The 18602-nt window shown below is 35.9% G+C and overlaps 1 protein-coding gene across 13 annotated transcripts in view; it reads right to left on the bottom strand.

Annotated features, from left to right (window-relative positions):
- Positions 1-18602, bottom strand: part of NFIB (nuclear factor I B) — a 328904-nt gene that overhangs the window by 70018 nt on the left and 240284 nt on the right. For 12 of the 13 annotated variants that reach the window (XM_089489504.1, XM_089489520.1, XM_089489583.1 and 9 more), the window contains exons 4-6: positions 16245-16313; positions 13443-13563; positions 12600-12718 (exon numbers count right to left, since the gene is read on the bottom strand). In XM_089489504.1, coding sequence (XP_089345630.1) covers positions 12600-12718; positions 13443-13563; positions 16245-16313 — 309 coding nt within the window. Of the gene's footprint in view, positions 1-6518; positions 7074-12599; positions 12719-13442; positions 13564-16244; positions 16314-18602 lie in introns of those variants that run through there. The other variant, XM_089489600.1, reaches the window with a different exon arrangement.

Here is an 18602-nt window from a genome sequence, read left to right as displayed (position 1 = left end):
ATGTTATTAATGTCTCCAAATTATACAAACCAAGTCAAGTAGCAACATCACTCTCCACAGTGTAATTACATCTGATCACAAAATTCTACCAGATGCTGATAAAAGACTCTTAGGTTTATAACCTTTAGAAATATGTTGTGGATGACATCATCTAGGTAATTTCATCTAATAATTTCATAATCAACAGACAGAACTTTAAAAAAAACATCATGTTGACTCTAAGGAAATTTAATTGTAAAACACACTGCACTTTGTATTGGATAATACATTATTTATCCGTTAACAACTGGTTATCACAGAGGTTCATAATGCCTGTAAGGTAAAAAGAAAAGAAAAACATGGCAGAGTGCAGCACTTTATTTGTTAGTAGTGTATAGCTAAGTAACATTGGCCTATACCATAAAATCAATAAAGTGAGAAGATCAAATATGTGTGGGTGGGTGTGATATATAGATGTATCTCTGTATATGGTTTCATGACACATGACAGAAAGACAACAAAATATGTCTCAGAGCAATCGTTCACATTTCTACTGAGCAGTAGCTCTTACTGAACTCAATGGTTCTTACTTCTAAGTAAAGATACCTATCACTACAAATTAAATATGCATTTTAAGGCATCATATTTAGGAGATATAAATGTTAAATCACATACAGGATGAAATTCAATACAGTGAGTACCACTCATGCTCACCAAAATAAGTGGTCTTAAGCAGGCCTATTTTGTTCTCTGACATAATATCTTGTTCAGTATTGCCATTTAATATTCCTATTTGTGCAAAATGTTTTACATGTATGGATTTAGACAGGAAAGTATAAGAAGCATTAATTGTATATAATAATTACACCACAAGTCAATCGTTCAAGACGATTACAGTAATACAAAAAAGATGTGGACAAAAACCAGACAATCCAGATTAATAGGGTTTGTTTTTTGGGGGGGGCTATGTGGCCATGTTCTAGAAGAGTTTATTCCTGACATTTCACCAGCATCTGTGGCTAGCATCTTCAGATGCTGGCAAAACATCAGTAATAAACTCTTCCAGAACACAGCCACATACAGTATATCCTGAATAGCCCACAAAAAACAATGGATGCTGGCCATGAAAGCCTTCTACCTCACATTAGTCCGCATTAAATGCAAGCACACCTTCACTAGTGAGGTCTAAGATACTATTTGAAAGTCTCAAGTGTACCACTTCTGCCTAAATCATACTGTGTAGACTCTTTTAAAGACCAAAAGTGCTTGTCCCTTGCTAATAAATAATTAATTGGTTTGGCTGCCTTGAAATGTCAGGAAAATCCCATTCATGACTCATTCTGGATTTCATGTTTTGGAAAGTGTATGTATTAAGACACATTTATAATAATAATAAAAAAACTGGGAAACAGACATGTAATGAAGAAGAATCTGTACTGGAAAGGAGTTAACAGATAGGTGAGAGGATGCAGACAGCCTAGGCCCAATTATCCAGAACATGGCTCAAGGCCAAATTAGACGTGACCTGAGAGATTCATAATCATTAGGTTCTCAAGGCCTCGAGTCTAAATAATCAAGTATGGAATAAATGGCAAGAGAATGAGAATTAAGAATTCTTCTAAATGATGTCCAACTGAGAATTTAAATATATGTAATGATGGTGATCTAGAGAGAATATTGGAGAAAAATAAAAGAAGACGGTTTAGAATAATAGATCTGTTCAATGAACTAGGGAAGCCATGGGGAGTGGAAAGATTAGTTAATTTAATTGGGAAGCAGTACTGGCTCCAGGTAGGCGCTTTTAAAAAAAACCTGTTGCAAATAATTACAAATAAAAAATCTTAACTGGGTTTTCTCATAAAGGTTTTTTTAAACATTTGTCGATTTTAGCAGATTGTTTGTCACTCCTGACCATTCTTTCTCCCATTTATCCATATCTTTTTTATTTAGGATTGCTGTTAATCTGTCAAGTTCCTTCATATCAAATATTTTATATTTCCAAACCTCTGTAGATGGTACACATGTGGATTTCCAATTTTTTGCTACTAATATTCTAGCTGCTGTTATTAAATACAATCCTACTCTCCAATATTTTCTTTCTCCTTCCACACCTAATGTTGAGGTTACATTTAGCAAGTACAGTTCTGGGTTCATGTCAAATTCTATATTTAACATCTTTTTTATTTCAGAATGGATCTTTGTCCAAAACTTCTCTATAATTGGGCATTTCCACCACATGTGTGTATATGATCCTCTTTCTCTTTTTTATTTGTAATTAAAAGATAAAACTATACAGTTTCTTGTGGAAAGTTTTTTGGTGTAAGCCTAATATATAACAGATTTATAGCTTGTTGATATAGGTTGATATATGTTTTTATTTATCCTGTTGTAAAAATGTCTTGTAAAAATTTATCCTGTAAAAATGCAAGCTTTGTAAAATAAAGATATATTAATTAATTTAAAAAAACCTGTTGCATGGAATAACTATAAACATGAGACAGGATAATACAACAATATTAGAGGAGATAATAAAAAGGAAGTGAAATGGGGGTAAAGGATTAATTGGAAAAAAAAAATAGTATGTTAGGATACCAATTTAGAATCCTGGATGGTTTGATAGGGAATTTGAAAAAGAATTCACATATAGAAAAAGGAGACATACAATTATGAAATAAAAATACCAGGATAAGAGAAGAACAGATAAAATTCTTCTAGAACATGGCCACATGGTCTGAAAACCCCCCAAAAAACTACAGATAAAATAAATTGGGAAATAGTATAGAACACCTTGTCAATTATGTTTTATAAGAGGAAATCTACCACTAAAGTGTTGTGAGGCTAAAGGATTGTATATACATTTGTGGTGAAGAGGCCCCTTTGTACAGAAATTTTGGTGCAACATTGTAAGTGAGATTAACAGAATAGGAAGGCTGTACAGTTGAAGAAAATTGTATAATGTTAAATTTGAAGAAGGGGCTGAAAAATAATGAAGAAAATGTAGTTAAATATATATTAAAAGGTGCCCATGTGGCAATTGTTTTAGGATGGAAGGAAAAAGCAACTTGGAAAATGGATACATATTTAGGAGAATTCTTATTTGATTTTTAAGGGAAAGATTATATTGGATTGCTGAAAAAAGAAACATGGAGCTTGAATTAGGAAAATTTGATAGAAAAGTAGGTAAGAGAATGGGTATAAAGTAGAAAATAATGTACGGTGGGACCTCGGTATCTACTGGGGATTCATTCCCCCCCCCACCACGAATACCAAAAACTGCAGGATTTCAAGTCCTGTTGTCCCCAATGGCAGCACATGCACATGGCCACACCAGCATTAGGGACAATAGGACTTCAGGTAATCCCCCATTGTCCCTAATGGTGGTACAGCCGCATGCACACGCTGCCATTGGGGACAATGGGGGCTTGCTGTTCACGGATGATTAAATCCACAGAGGGCAAGCCTGCAGATAACAAAGACCCACTGTACAGTCTGTCCTCGCCTTACGCGGGGGATCCGTTCCGGATCCCTCTGCGTAAGGCGAATTCCGCCTATGCTCGAGCCCCATTGGAAACAATGGGGCTCGTGCGCAGCGGCGCGGGCGCGCGTGGGGCGCAACAGGCACGCGCGCCCATTCAATTGAATGGGATGCGCCGCCCCTTCCACCCCACGCGCGCGCCGTGGCTTCAGCACGTATGCTCAAGGCCGCGTATGGCGCGGGCGCACTGTAATTAAAACCATGACTCACATTTTTCAAGGTTTTTGATTGCAGTAGGAATATATTTGACCTCTGGAAAATCATGGAATGGGGAGAGGGTAAGAAGGGAATAATGTGTAATGCCTGGAATAATATTATGCAATATCATGTACTGAAATATTAAATCAATAAACAAAATGTAAAAATTTTTAAAAAAATTATGTTTTCATGGGTGGTGCTGGCTGTCTTGCTGTCCACAAATTAGCAGTCTCCCACAGCTCCTCTGAACATCAGGAAGGTGGGGGTGAGGGAGTGGAATTTATCTTCATCCTCTTCTGCCATTTTCCCCATATATTATTATCTTCCTTTGCCAGGAAATTCCTTTTACCTGAACGCACTGTCCATCAATCTATGTGCCCACTTGTCTGTCTGTTAATTTACCTGCCTACCTACCCCATTGGGGAAATGAGGGAAAGTCCCTAAACCCCCTACTCTCAACAGATTCACACCACAGTACTTCCTTGCCATGTCTGATTAGGCCCTCAAGTAGCAAAGTTGGAAAATCTCTCTCCTTGAGACCATGGGGATCCACTGGCAGTCTGACTGAACAAGATCAATACTTGGACTTAGTATAAGATGGCTTGTTTATTACATAAAAGACAGATCTGGTATGTTTTTTTCACCAACGTGATTATCCTCACAATAGAATTCTGTCAGTGGATGTTATATCAGTGTCAACTGGGCAAGTAATATCTCCTTTCCACACCACAACCTTATGTCCATGAAGATATACTCCATGGGGCTAGAGGACCCATTCACAAATTTCTAGATAGGTTCCAGCTGAAAGCTTCTGACATATTTCTGAACTAAAGAGTTTGGAACAATTAGATAAATATCTTTAAATCCACCAGTATCTGGGAAATTTTATCAAGTTCAACAGTAATCAATAAAGGTATGGAAACTAGTAAGAGAGAGGAAGCTAAAACACAGTTTCATTTGACTACTAACACTCTGATTTTTGTTTTAAAAAATACTCTGTAGTAAAAGTTACAAAGAATATAAGACAGCAATTATGAGTTAGGATGGAAAACAGTTAATAATGCCTCCCACCTGAATCCAGTGTAGCAAGAGTCATAGGAAAATTGTGTTACCTTCCCCAAGATCCTCACTAGCAACACAGCAAGCTGAGAAATGACATTGTTTTAAACACAAAACAGAAACATAGCACGCAAGATGTGTCCTGCCTTTCTTTGGATTTATGTTTGTATCTGGAGTAACTAGCCACTGATGTCTCTTTGGCTCTTTCTGATATAAATGTATTATTATTATTATTATTATTATTAACCTTTATTTATAAAGCGCTGTAAATTTAGACAATTATGGAACTAAACTTATTAGATGGCCCTTACCTTGGTAGCTAAAAGACTTGTTCTCCAGCACTGAAATACAACAAATTGAAACAACAATACTGTATAGTATATTCAAGACAGCTATGTCAAGTCAGCATTAAAGACACTGCTGCTTATGCTCTGTGGTTGGCAGTGTTTTAGTGCTTGATTTTATGTGATATGGATGTCCCCACTCGATCCCATGTTGTAAACCCAAACTATTCCCACAAGTCCTTGTTTTTTTCCTTCTATCTTCTCCACTCCCCCCCTCTTCGTTGGAAACAAATAAAATAAAATAAAATAAAATGTTTTACCTATTTTCATTTATGATGAGACTTATGTTGCCAGCCCTCCCACCATGGACCCCCTCCTTTTCACACATATGTTTTCAAAAAGGAACAGAAAACAAAAGTAAAATAATGGGCAAGCTCATTAACCACTGTTTATAATAAATCAGAAGTGCAGCTAAATAAGTGAAGCTCCTTTCCACATTTACTTCCTATTCCCCTGCTTCTAAGAAACACATGGAAAGTTCTTCCTTCTTTTGTAAACTTAGTTCTGGGTGAATTAACAACTTGAGTCCATACTGATTAACATAAGAGTGAAATCACGAATTGCTCATTATTACAAAATAACTGCTCCTGATTACAGAATAACCTAAAGCATAAGTCTTTTATTAAAGGATCTTCTTCTGTTTCCTTTTAAAATCTCTTCAACCTAGTTTAGGCTTGTTCCTCTACTCCCACAAATAAATGCATATCCACTTATTTCTTCCAGAGGAAATTTAACCATAAATGTGCCTGTATTTGAAACACGAGCAAATGCTACTTGCAAACATATACATGAATTACTTTTCTTAATATCTCCTACTCAATTATTTCCACAGCTAAATCTAATGTCATTAATTTTTGTTAAATCAAATGCAGGAATTTGATATTTTAATAAAGTTATTAAAAAGTATTGATTGCCAAAGCTGTGATTGTTAAGTCAACAAAACTTGCCTTAGGAATGAATTCTAATACTCTGAAACAACCATGAATTCTGCTAGTAATAACATTGAGAGAAAGATTGGGTTTATGTGGAGGTTCCTACTAAAATGCTTTTGATACTATGGTGCCAAGACTTTGAAAAGTGTAACTTCTAAGAGCATCAGACAGACAAACTGCAAGCACTAGATTTTGTATGAAATGTGTTTCAATGTCTACTAACACTGAGACAGAATTGTTATCTTAGGCATATTGATGGACCAAGAGAAAAATAAATGTATTTTTGATAGCCAAAGTCTCTGAATAGACTTCAAATAAACACAATAAAAGTGAATCTATAAGGCATGTATACATTTATTAGCATATAATGAGAAGTATTAAATATTTACAACAGTACAACAAGCTGCGAGCATAATATAGACATATAACTCTTAAAATAAGCTTTTGGTCATGCTTTTGACGGAAGTGAATACACAGTAATACAACTGAATGTTATTCATTAAGATAAACTCTAGCAGAATAAATGCATTTGATAGGTGGAGGTTGCTACTCCATAATAAATACAACACAATTCATAAGTAGTCACTTAGTAATTTACTTTTGAGTTCTGTCCTGTGTAGGCAAGCAAATGACCTAACTGACCAGTTATGGTTTTCAGCTCCTGAACAGCACTGCCTACCTCCTCTTTTAATTCTCTTAGTTCAGAAATTAAGATATCCATTTTAGAGAAACCATGAGAAGAGGATCTATTCAGGAAAGATCCATCAGGAGATGGGCCAGTAATGAAAGGAATTCCAGGAAAAGCAATTCCAGAAGATGGGGAGATAGCAAAAGATGGCAAAGGTCCAGAAGAAGGATATCCAGGAGAGGTTACTTCTTCCTCATCACACTGTGGTCCACCGAGGGGTAGATGGAGAACAGATGAAGGAGATCCCAGAACTTCTGTTTTAATTGTAAGTTGTGGTTCAAACTGTTTGTTGCTGTTGAATGCAGGAGAACAACGGGAAACCGAACATGATGAAGAAACTGTAAAATTAAAATGTATTTAATTGTACACCCTAATATACAATCCAAAAGATATATCTATATGCATTAAACTTTCTGGACTATGCAACATTAAAATGCTGTACTCAAGCAAAAATGCCATGCTATTTTTTTTATTCTTGGGCAAATATATCATTGTATACTACCTGTGGTGACAAGTTTGAATTGTTGGTGGACTATGGAACACAAATGACTGCCATTCTTTAGAAACAAACATTTGTCCCCCCCCCCCAATCTTTTTATTTAAAAATGCAGTGCTTCTTTTCACAAAATATGCCTCCATTTCTCTTTCAGAACCCCTGAATAATAGAAATGTGTGCATCCTATTTTATTTTTAAATTATTCCCATTTCTTAGCAACATCCTCTTTCCACTGAGGCAACTGTTGTTGTCTTTAAATAACACAAATCAAGCCCTATAATCATAGAAGTGACATCAATTATCATTTCATTATTACATGAAGCTGGATAAGGATGGGAAAGAAATGCTGCAGTGAAGGACTATTACTAAGCATAACTGATAATTCCTTCTCATTAGCACTTCATAGCTTTGAGTATTATATTCAAGACCAACTAGGATCCAAATAGCTCCTCAGGTAGAAGGAGTTCTTTTATATATGCCTCAGGGCTTTCTAATTTGTCCTGTGTTTATAGCTTTTTGGTCTACATTGGTGACCACCCAAAATTCTTGTGTGGTTTGAGATTATTTCAGCAATTTTGTGCAGTTAGATATGACTGGTTGTACAGTAGCAAAGTGAGCCCTGAAGAAACATATATGGACACTATAAGAGCAGCTTGGTTTTCACTCTGATTACATTTATAGACAAATAAGGACAAACACTGAGGCCTTAGAGGATAGCAGGAAATCTTATTGTTTCATTGCTTTCACCTGACAACTGCTGAAATAGAAGATGAAGTATCAGCTGGTGGTGCCTCAGTGGCAGAAATAGCAAGCATGCAGTGCCCTCTTTTCTGGCAAACCACCATGGTGGTGCAGATAATATGTCTGGTTCTGGATGCCAGAAATCCTAATCAGAAACTCCAGGCACCTTAGAAAGGACTTCAGAGACCTCAGTGCTCCCCAAACAGTTTCTGGGATCCTGGCCAAATGTGTATCATGCTTTGACATGCTGTATTCGCTGCATGTTTGTCTCAAAGAGACATAAGTGGATAACACTGCATAAAATCCTTGCTGGGCAAAAAGAAAACCCTGCTCTCAAATCTTAGGCTCATAGCCTACTACTGTGACATTGTTATTCTTTGGAGGTTTTCTTACAAACTATTTTTAATGGATTTGCAAGCCCTATTTCCTTTTTTGTCAAGTTCGTGAGGAATGCATATATACTGAGTTCCCTGTCCCCCCCCCCCCAATGTCATACCTCATACCTACACTATTTCAAAATAGTTTCCCAATTAACTAAGTTAGCAAGTAAGGAAAATTTATGCTGAAATAATTAACAAACAGAATGTTGGTTGCCACCAACCAACAGGTATGCCTAAAAGAAGTATCATACCATGTTAAACACTTTGACTTAACTACTATGTGAGAGAGAGAAGAGAAGAGAAGAGAAGAGAAGAGAGAGGGGACAGAAGGAACAGAGGGAGAAATGCCATTCCACTCCCTTTCCTACCCTGGCTTCCTATTTTTATCTCCCAATAGCCAGTATTTAATGGCTGGCTTACTCACTCCATACTGTTTTTCTTTTGTTGTCTACTTATGGTTTCCCCAACTAGAATATCTTTTCTAATGTTTCTTGTACTTCTGCAAATTGTATGATTCCCCCGGGCATGTTCACATCCCTCCTTTTTTATAAAGAAGCATTTGGGGTTGCTTAAGCACTGACATTTGGGAACTGAGATTGTTATCAGGATATGAAAAAATTAAATATAATCTCCATGATGAACGTTTCTTAATTTCATAAAATGCCCTCTCTTCTCAAATTGTGATTTGAAAAATTAGAAATATATTACTTACCAATAAGTGTGGTTCTGCATATTCATAGTTGTGGAGCAAAGATCTCGGGTGCTCTTGAGCTTCAGGAACCTTCTAGAAAAGCTGTGCCTGCCATTATTGCATGATCATACTCTTATGGCACTGGAGGATGTGAACTGAGGTTATAACCAACCTCATCTTCTGCTACTAGCCTCAGAATCTTAAGAAAGCAGCAATGTGTTCAATATTATTTCTTCGTTCTCCTTTGTGATGATACCAAGTTCTCTCGTATGGAGACCCTTCGCAAGTGCAGGTTCTTCCTACCCTTATGTCTGAGGTTAGAGGAAAGCAGAACCAAAGCCTCCACAAATTTCAGTAACTCTGAACCCGAGAAGAGCATGAAACTGAAAGATGTGTAACTAGTAAGCAGATTACTTGGACAGACGATGATCCTTGGGAACAAATTGTGTCAGGTCCCCTGGTACTTACCAACTCAGAACATCAAAGCCATCTTGTTGATGCTGTGCTTGCCTCAAAATCAGAACTCAAATGTATCTGATCATGGCAACAAAGACATCAGCCTCTATGCTTCTGGAGATTCAGAAAAGCCTGTTCTGATAATATGTTTCCCACCCTCTTAAAGGCAAACCAATCTAATCCAAACATCCTTCGTTCTTAGAAAGTCTGGAATTCATGTGCTTACAGATTCAGGATGCACTAGCCAACAGTCTAATTAACAATGAAAGATGTACTCATTTCTGAAGCACATCAGTGGAAGACTATGCATTCAGTTAAGAAAGGTAAAGTGACATGAGAAACATAAGTTAAAACTAAATGAAGATACAGCAAAGAAATCAAGTCAGTAACCATGCCCAGTGCACAGCAATGCAATGCAAAAATTAACAGACTAATAGGATTCCAAGTAATCTATGCAATAGCACAAACACTTGCATTACTATAAGCTAATACTAATTATCAGATAGAAAGAATAAACTATAGAAGCAGCAAAACAAAACAAAGATCCTGCAAAGAACATGAAAGAAAAAAATAGGGATAACTGAACACTTTAATAAATCCTAGCCCCTAAACATCTATTCTGCTATACTCATGAATACATTCAGACACATTTTTCTTGTTATCTGAAGGTCACCAAAGCTTAAGCACCACAGAACTCTGCACTCCACAGCTAGAACTATGCAGAGACCACCATGACAAGGAATTTAAGATTATTCTATATAAGCATCCCGTTTTAAGAATTAGGTGACTCTCACGAAATTGGTAACAAAATCCCTTGAGGAATAAAACAGAAAGACTGTCCAGATATTACTCCCCCTCCCTCAAGGATTGGGAAAAGACATCGGACATCCATTCTTCCTCTCTGTTCTCCGTGGCATGTGGAGAGGTGATTGTACAAAGATGGATGTGAAATTTCCTAAAATCTTGGATACAGCAATTATTTTCTCAAATTGTGCTAATATATAGGAAAATTGAGATCTCTTGATATAGCCAAAGATTAAATCCCAGACTATGCTATGGACTACTGCTAATACAATTGGACCTTACCCTATAGCACTTTACACCCTATAGCACTTTACATCTTCCAATAGCCTGCTCCACAGGGTTTCCCTACCCTCCAGAGCAGAATGTGAAGGACCTGGAAAGCTCCATGGGAGGGGGGGAGTCTCTTAGATTGACTGATAAAAACATTTCTTTCACCAGAATGTCAATGTTGGATCACACCCAGTCACTTTTATATTTGACGAAAGCAGTGGAGGAGGAAGAGGGAAGGATCAGTTTTTATCTTTCTCCGTGTAAATATGGGTGGGGAAGGTCAAGGATATTATTTGAACAGTCCGAGAGAATGTTCATACTAAGATCACAAATGTACAGATGCTCCTTTGGTGGTGTGTGTATGTGTGGGAGCTTAGTCTTCCCCTGCTTACAAAGAGCTATAACTAAATGAAAGTTTCACACTTTATAATTCACCACATAATGGGAAAAATACAATATAACCAAATATTTTGGGCCAAGTGGAAAGAATGTACAAATAAACACAAATAAACAGTGTTTATAACAGTCTGAAAAAGGAAGAGAGGAAGGGGAAAACTGAACTGGCTATGATCCAAAGGGACTGAAATACACAGATATCAAATAAAAGCTAAGGGACCTTTTTCATTGGCCCAACAAATGTTCTATATAGTGTAATTAACTATTGAAAAAACTGCAGAAGCAATATAAAGCTACAAAAACTAAATGTTACTTTAAAAATTATATAGAAATCCATGACTATTATAAATTCAAACCAAATCTAATTGCATAACATGGGCTATTCATGTTGATAAATGAATTAGAAACCATCTTATTACAGTGTATTGGCACGCTAGACATCGGCAGATGAGCACAGCCCATTATCGCCAATGGGGTGCATGCATTATTGTCCATGGTGATGTGGACACATGCACTTCAGCATCCATTTGTGATAATGGAACTTCAGATCCTATGATTTTTAGTATCTGTGAGGGGTCCAGAACTGAACTTCTGCTGATATTGCAAATATAACTAAGGAATTGTGTAAACTATTGTGAGCTAAATCTTTGAAAGAAAATATGCATAACAGATTCTTCAAGCTAATGAATCCTTTGTCTAGATTAAGAAAAAGTAGCACCTTGTGTGACAGAAAACACAGAAGTAATCTAAGTACTTTTGTTTAACACACTAGAGCTCTTTAAAATGGCACACAGGGGCAGAAAATTCCATGGACAGAGCAAAAGCAAAATAAACTAAAATAATAGGAACTATCTAGTCAACATTACAAAATTTTGATTTCCTCTGATTACATATGCTTAACTACATACAGAAATATTATTTAAAGAGTTGAATCACTCTAATTTAGCTATGAATTTGGGTCAAGGCAAACCTTTGTATTAAGACTACCTGACTAAAACAGAATGAACTGATTTAAATAATTAATTAATTTTTTGCAGTGCGTTTTGGACCTAACTGTAATAAATAAAATTTGTTGAGTTGTGAATAGCAATTTTCATTCATTTTCAAATCTGTTGTTGTTGTTGTGAGCCTTCAAGTCGCTTGCGAATTATGGAGACCCTAAAGCAAACCTATCATGGGGTTTTCTTGGCAAGTTTCTTCAGAGGAGGTTTGCCATTGTCATTCTCTGTGGCTGAAAGTGTGTGACTTGACCAAGGTCACCCAGTGGGTTTACATGGTCAAACTGGGATTTGAACCCTGGTCTCCAGAGTCGTAGTCCAACACATACGCCACTACACCACACTGGCTCTCATTTCAAATGGCATGCTTTAAATATAACCAACACTGAATTCTGAATCTTTCTGGAAAATATTTTAATCTTAGTTCAGATTTTAATTCTCTTTTTAAAACTGCAATGCAACAGTGTAATCGTAGTTTTAAAAGAAATTACAGAAATCAAAATATAAGGCTGCAATCTTACAATTTATAAAGCTCCTGGTAATAAATCCCGCTGAATCAATGTGCTTATTTCTGAGTAAATACACACAGGAACACACTGTTAAGAACTTTTAAATAATACAGATTTACTCACCTTGATCTCTTTCATGCCATGTCCTACTCCCAGCAGCTGGTGAATTTGGGGAAGGATAAAAGTCCCCTGTTGGGCTTGGTTCCATATTCTCATCTATGGATATAGTTTTGGGTCTCTTACTGTTAATATATAAGAAACAGTATTTATGGTCAGAAAAGCCTTATCAGTCTGCGCTAAATCAGTCAGTGTCTACCTAGAGATCCCAATCTATCTGTATCTTCTGCCTACCCACAGTTAAGCTTTTCAGACTAAGGTGAGGAAGGTTTAAAATATATTCAGTCAGGATGCCCACTGGGTGACCTTGGGCCAGTTGCTATCTTTCAGCCTACTCTACCTCATAAATCTGGTATGATGATAAACATGGGGAGGAAACACATACACAACTTTCAGCTCCTTGGAAGAAAAGTGGTATGTAAATGTGACAGATAAAATAATTAGCATAGATTATCTAGATTCTCAGAAGAACCAAGATCTTGCACTTCTTAAATTAACAAATTACTACTTGTCATTTAGCCAAATGTGAGCTAAATGTGGGTGTGCAGATCATTTTGATAACAAGGCTTGATATTTGAAAACTTCCACTCTATTTCAGTGACAGGTGCTGATCTCACAAAAAGTGTCAAAATAGCTACTTTTTTTTTTATTTCACCAACAAATATTTACCAAATTTTAATGTACACAGGTGTAACTGAGTAAGGAGTAGCATTATAGTATACAAAGCATGATAAAGTTACAAATCAAATACTATGTTCACATTATTACACAGCCACCATCACCAGATACACTTGGTGAGAAGCACTGTAATCAAGTATCAGTAACTAGATCTTCTTGTAATAAACTCACCTGGTTGGTGGAGAGGATAGTGATCTTTGTAAGTTTACACCCGAGTTCATGTCATGATAGTATGGTTGACTTGGAAGTTCTCCAATAGGGAAGTTTACTCCAGCTCCCTGGGTTATCGGCGCTAAAGAACAGAGCATAAAGACTGTCAGCTCTATTATCTGAATAACTTTTCAATGTTTAATGCAGGTACATTAAATTCAACACACATTTTGAATAACGAAAAACAAGTACTATAGCAAGCATTATTCTTGCTGACATTGTGCCATTACTTTGTTTCAAGAACTGTAGTTTTGTCACTGTCAAAAAATGAACAGAAAAAACTGAAAATTACTTGAACAAGTACCATACACACACACGTTGTAAAAGAGTATAGTAAGTTCCATATTATGTATAAAAAAATAAAATAATATAATGATCTTTAAATACAATATGAATATGCACTTATGAAAACAGAATACCTTATGGAAAATAAACTCTATTCTGCAATATTTTTTAGCTTAAATGCTACACACATTATTTTTATTTTCATTACTCCAACAACTTGCATGCAATAAATTTGTGTATTTATTTGTTTTTGACGTATACATATTCTGTGCTACCATGAAATTCTCATTACAATTTATTTGCTATTTCAAAAGGCAGAAGTTCTAAACTTACTACATGTCAAAGTATAAAGCCAAATACAACTATAACTGTTTTCACTGTTGATTATTTCTGAATGACAGCAATACAATTTTGAAAATTAAAAATGGATGCTTTTATAGAACAACCCTATACTTACCAAATAATAAGCCAATAAACATGATGGAATGAATGTTTGAGCAAATGCTATTGATTATTATAACTGTTAATAATTTTAATGAATATTATGTAGATAGACAGATAAGTCCTCTCACACAGAAGTTTTGAGGTATTCCCACACTATAAAAGTAGATACAAAAAGTCTAGAAAGCTGGATGCTGGTATGGTGGAAACACCAATAGAAATAAAAACTTCCACCTGCTGGTAGTGAGAATGGCCTTCAAGTCACAAGACACTGAGTGCCACTCAGTGACAAAATACTATGGTTATTTAACATATATGATATAAATCATATAATATATTATTATAATTGTTCAGATAATTTACCTAACTGTGGGAAGTTGTCCTGGTGGATAAAAGATTTCAGTATTATTTGCCTTTTCCTTGTTATACAACCAAGAATGCTGACTACAATGCACACATAGTAACAAGGATGGAAAGAACATGATCAGTATGAATGCTCTCTAGATTTTGGACTGCAACACTCAGTATTTCTCACTATGAGCTATACTGACTAGAATTGCTCAGACTGACAGTGCAAAAACACTCTCTGGTTGAGAGAACAGGGACACAGAATTGTTAGGTCTAGCCAAAAGAAACTATCAACTGCAACTGTACAAGCAGCATGCAGACAGCAAACTTTCACAGCAATAACCATGTACAGTAGCACACTCACTCCATTTATTTCTTAATTTTTCTGATTAAATTACATTTCCTTTCTTGTTGACATGAGGCAGCTTGTTTAGTAAATTTCCATTCATTGCTAAGATGTCCAAGATAACCTAAGTTTATATCCTATAAGCTAAGCTTGATTTATAAAACTCTGAAGGGAATTTAATTGTTTGAATAACATGGCCTGAAACTTCATTAAATCAAACCTGGTAGTTTCAGTTGTATGCATGTAATAGTGTTCCTTAAAATACAATTTGCTGTGCTTATTCAAAAAAGGTAGCTGAATAATAGACCTGCCGTGCAATTCATTACAGATTTACTAAGATGTTTATCCCACTGAGGTCAATGAGAGTTACTGCTAAGTATGTAAATACAATTATAGTCACAAATCAAGATCCAATTGGGCTGGCTCTGCTGACCGAACTGGGAGGTTTCCAGTGAGTGATTTCTACTCCTGCCTACAGCCAATACATACCCTTAAAACTTCTTTGGTGAGCTACGAAACCCTCTAGAGGAGGGGACCATTCACAGTACACTATTGTAACACAATGGTTCCACCTTAATTGCTTTGGTTGCATCCTGTGGAATCTTGGGGTTTATCGTTTGGTGAGGTGCTAAAGCTTTCTGGTTGAAAATTCTAAAACACTCTTTCTAAATTGCAAATTTCAGGATAGGACAATAGCAGTTAAAATGGGATCGCAGTCCTCTATTTGTGTATTGTAAAAGGGCCTCAGGGCTTTGAGTGATGCCAAGGACAGCAGGCAGTAAAGAAAGAGATGCAAGTCCTATCACATGTGGTGACAGTAGCTCAATGTTAAAGGCAGACTGCAGTCTTGCTTATTTTGTGGACATTATTCTATAGAATCCTATGAGAAACTGATTTTACTCAACAGGCACTGTGTAAATACAATTAATCCAAAAAACGTTTCTCAAAGACAATCAGTTAATTTACAGTACTAGATTTCAAAAATTCACTGGTTCTACAGGATTTCAAGTTTCAGTGAATCTACTATTATTTTACAGCTATATCAAACTGAACGTTAATTGAAAAATATTGGTTCCGCCACCACTGTTTCTTTACTTTTTTTGTGAACACAGCAGGTATCCTTGTGTTAATATATTTAAACATCTAGAGGCTGGGGAGAAAGAGTGTCTCACAGATGTATTTCTGATTTTTTTTAACTTGATCTTCCCCCTTTAGTTTTAGAATCTTTATAGAGTCTTAACCAAAATAAATATAAAATAGTATAATAAATATAATATAGTAATATAAAGTAATAGTAATATAAAGCATATAAACAAATATGTTTATAATTTTAAAATGCTTACTTCTAGACACTCGCACCAGTTCTGATACGTTGAAGACTCCTGATTTTACAAAACTATCTTCAAGATACACTGGAATGAAAAACAAGAATGCAATTAGTACACCTGAAGGAGCATTAAAAGTAATATTTCCCCCCAAAACAAACAACCTCTAAAAATAATGGAATGAGTTAATATGAACATGACAAGAACCCAAGGAGCCACACTGCAAGGAGTCATGCTGATTTAGGCCAATCTGGAAGATCCCAATGTGGCACAAGTTATCATAATATGTAATATTCTTTTTTATTTTCTTATTTCTCCTTATACATTTAGATGTTGATTTATAGAGAAAGTGATAGTAGCATAGACTAGGACAGACAGTGAAACTGAAACAAGAAAATTACAAATTTTCCTTTAACAACCATTTCCTGTACTTGAGGAATGGTCAGAAGAGGGGAAAAAAACCGTGTTTTGAGCAGTGAATTTAATAAACAAGGACAGAGAACAGAAGGAAGGGCTGCAGCATAGACCATTTCATTAGAGATATGCTATTAATAATATAATAATAATAATTTATTTATTTATACCCCGCTCTTCAGCCAAAAGGCTATCAGAGCAGCTTACAAATTGTTAATTAAAAGAGCAACATTGAAAGCAAAAATGCATTAGAAAAATACAACAGACACTGTTAAGTCTCCTTTTAAAAATATTAACATTCGAAGCTTCAACTAGAACAATACTGTTCCAAAAGACTTCTGGTATGCTACATTACATGTCATTTCAGGCACACTGCTTGATAATGCAAGTTGCATTCCAAAGGTGCAGGAAGGTAAACATGATATACTTCAGTACTGAGGGAATTAGGGTGATGATATGTAATTACTAAGTCCACCATTACTATATACTTGAATTCCAGATATGTGGCAGAAAATATTTTTTTATATTTTACATTTTATATTTTTTTAATCTTGGCAGAGAAGCAGTAAAAGCTAAGAAGTAGAAAGTCCTTGCTAAATCTGAACATTTAAAGCAATTATTCAGTTGTATGCGTGATGACACTAAGCCACAGCATGATGACTTCTACTGAAAACATCATCATATTATTTTGAGTACCAAGTTAAAGAAACATGCAAAGCTCCTCTGAACAAATCTTGCCAACCCCATGACGGGGTCACAATAAGTCAGAAAAGACTTGAAGGCAAACAGCAGCAACAACAACAACAACAATAACATGGTGTTTTACGATAGGTCATCTTGCCATTTACTCATAAAAGATGTTTAAATGAAATGTCTTGATATTTATTTGTAAATTACTCTAACAGATGGCCAGATCCTTCAGTATTTAAACCTATTACACAATGTCATTTACTACTAAAACCTCCTCAAAAGATAATGTCACATGGAAGAGAATAATTCACTAATTATTCTCTGCTACTTTTAAAAATCTGGTGGAGGAAAAGAAACTTCCTACAAAATTCTGAACAATGTAATTGGTTATAATCAGGGGGTCAATCAAACCAAATGTTTCTATATCTATAGAGCAAAGAGCTGGGAGAGGTTAATTGCATTCTTTTTTAAGAAGGTGTGAAAACCCCTACTTTAATACTACAATTATGAGACTAGTGTCATTGTGAACACTGGGCAAAGACCCAAGTGCTGTGTGCAGCCTTGTCTAAAAGACAGGTTTGTCCAAGTTGTCATAACATAGCCTGTAAAAAAGAAATACCTGAAGATTATGTTGACTTTCAAAAAATTCAAGCTAGTAGTTAAAAATGGATTTTCCTCTACCTTAATATGAACAAAATTACAAACTGCAATGGCTACAAGTTTATGATATAAAATATTGCATGCTTTCGAGGCCCACGTTTGTCAGACTTCTTAATCACTGCAGTAACTTGAATGAAAAGAACTAAGTTCTCAAGGCAAATACTTATTGTTATGCACTAGTATTTGGTAAATTATCTGTCAATCTAATGATAATTGTATGAACAGAACTATGTGCATGCATAACCATTTCTGGTGATTGTAGAACTTATATAACTTCATCAATGAACTTTGATAGTACAAAAATCACAAGGTAAGGAGCCAATTGAAGAAAAAGGTATTCTTAGACTGTACTTTGAGTGTAAAGGCAGGCCCAACTCCATCAGGGCTAGCCTGAAGAAGAAGAGCCCTCCCTCCATGCCATCTGTCATCATCTGGCCTGAAGGAAGTGAAAATGCAGGCTCAACTCCATCAGGGCTAGCCAGAGCAAGAAGAAACGCTGTCCCTCCAGTCTATCTGCCATGGTCCAAGCCTCAAGAGGAACCAGTGGACTTGATCCCCTTCTCCACCACCATTCCCTTCTCCTTTTGTGTTTTGTCTTTTAGATTGTAAGCC

Source organism: Sceloporus occidentalis, unplaced genomic scaffold (genome assembly GCF_023333645.1).
Source record: "Sceloporus occidentalis isolate IW3139 unplaced genomic scaffold, rSceOcc1.0.p SCAF_1, whole genome shotgun sequence".
NCBI lineage: Eukaryota > Metazoa > Chordata > Lepidosauria > Squamata > Phrynosomatidae > Sceloporus > Sceloporus occidentalis.
The sequence above is the reverse complement of the archived record's forward strand: the minus strand, read 5'-3'. Positions and strand labels throughout refer to the sequence as shown.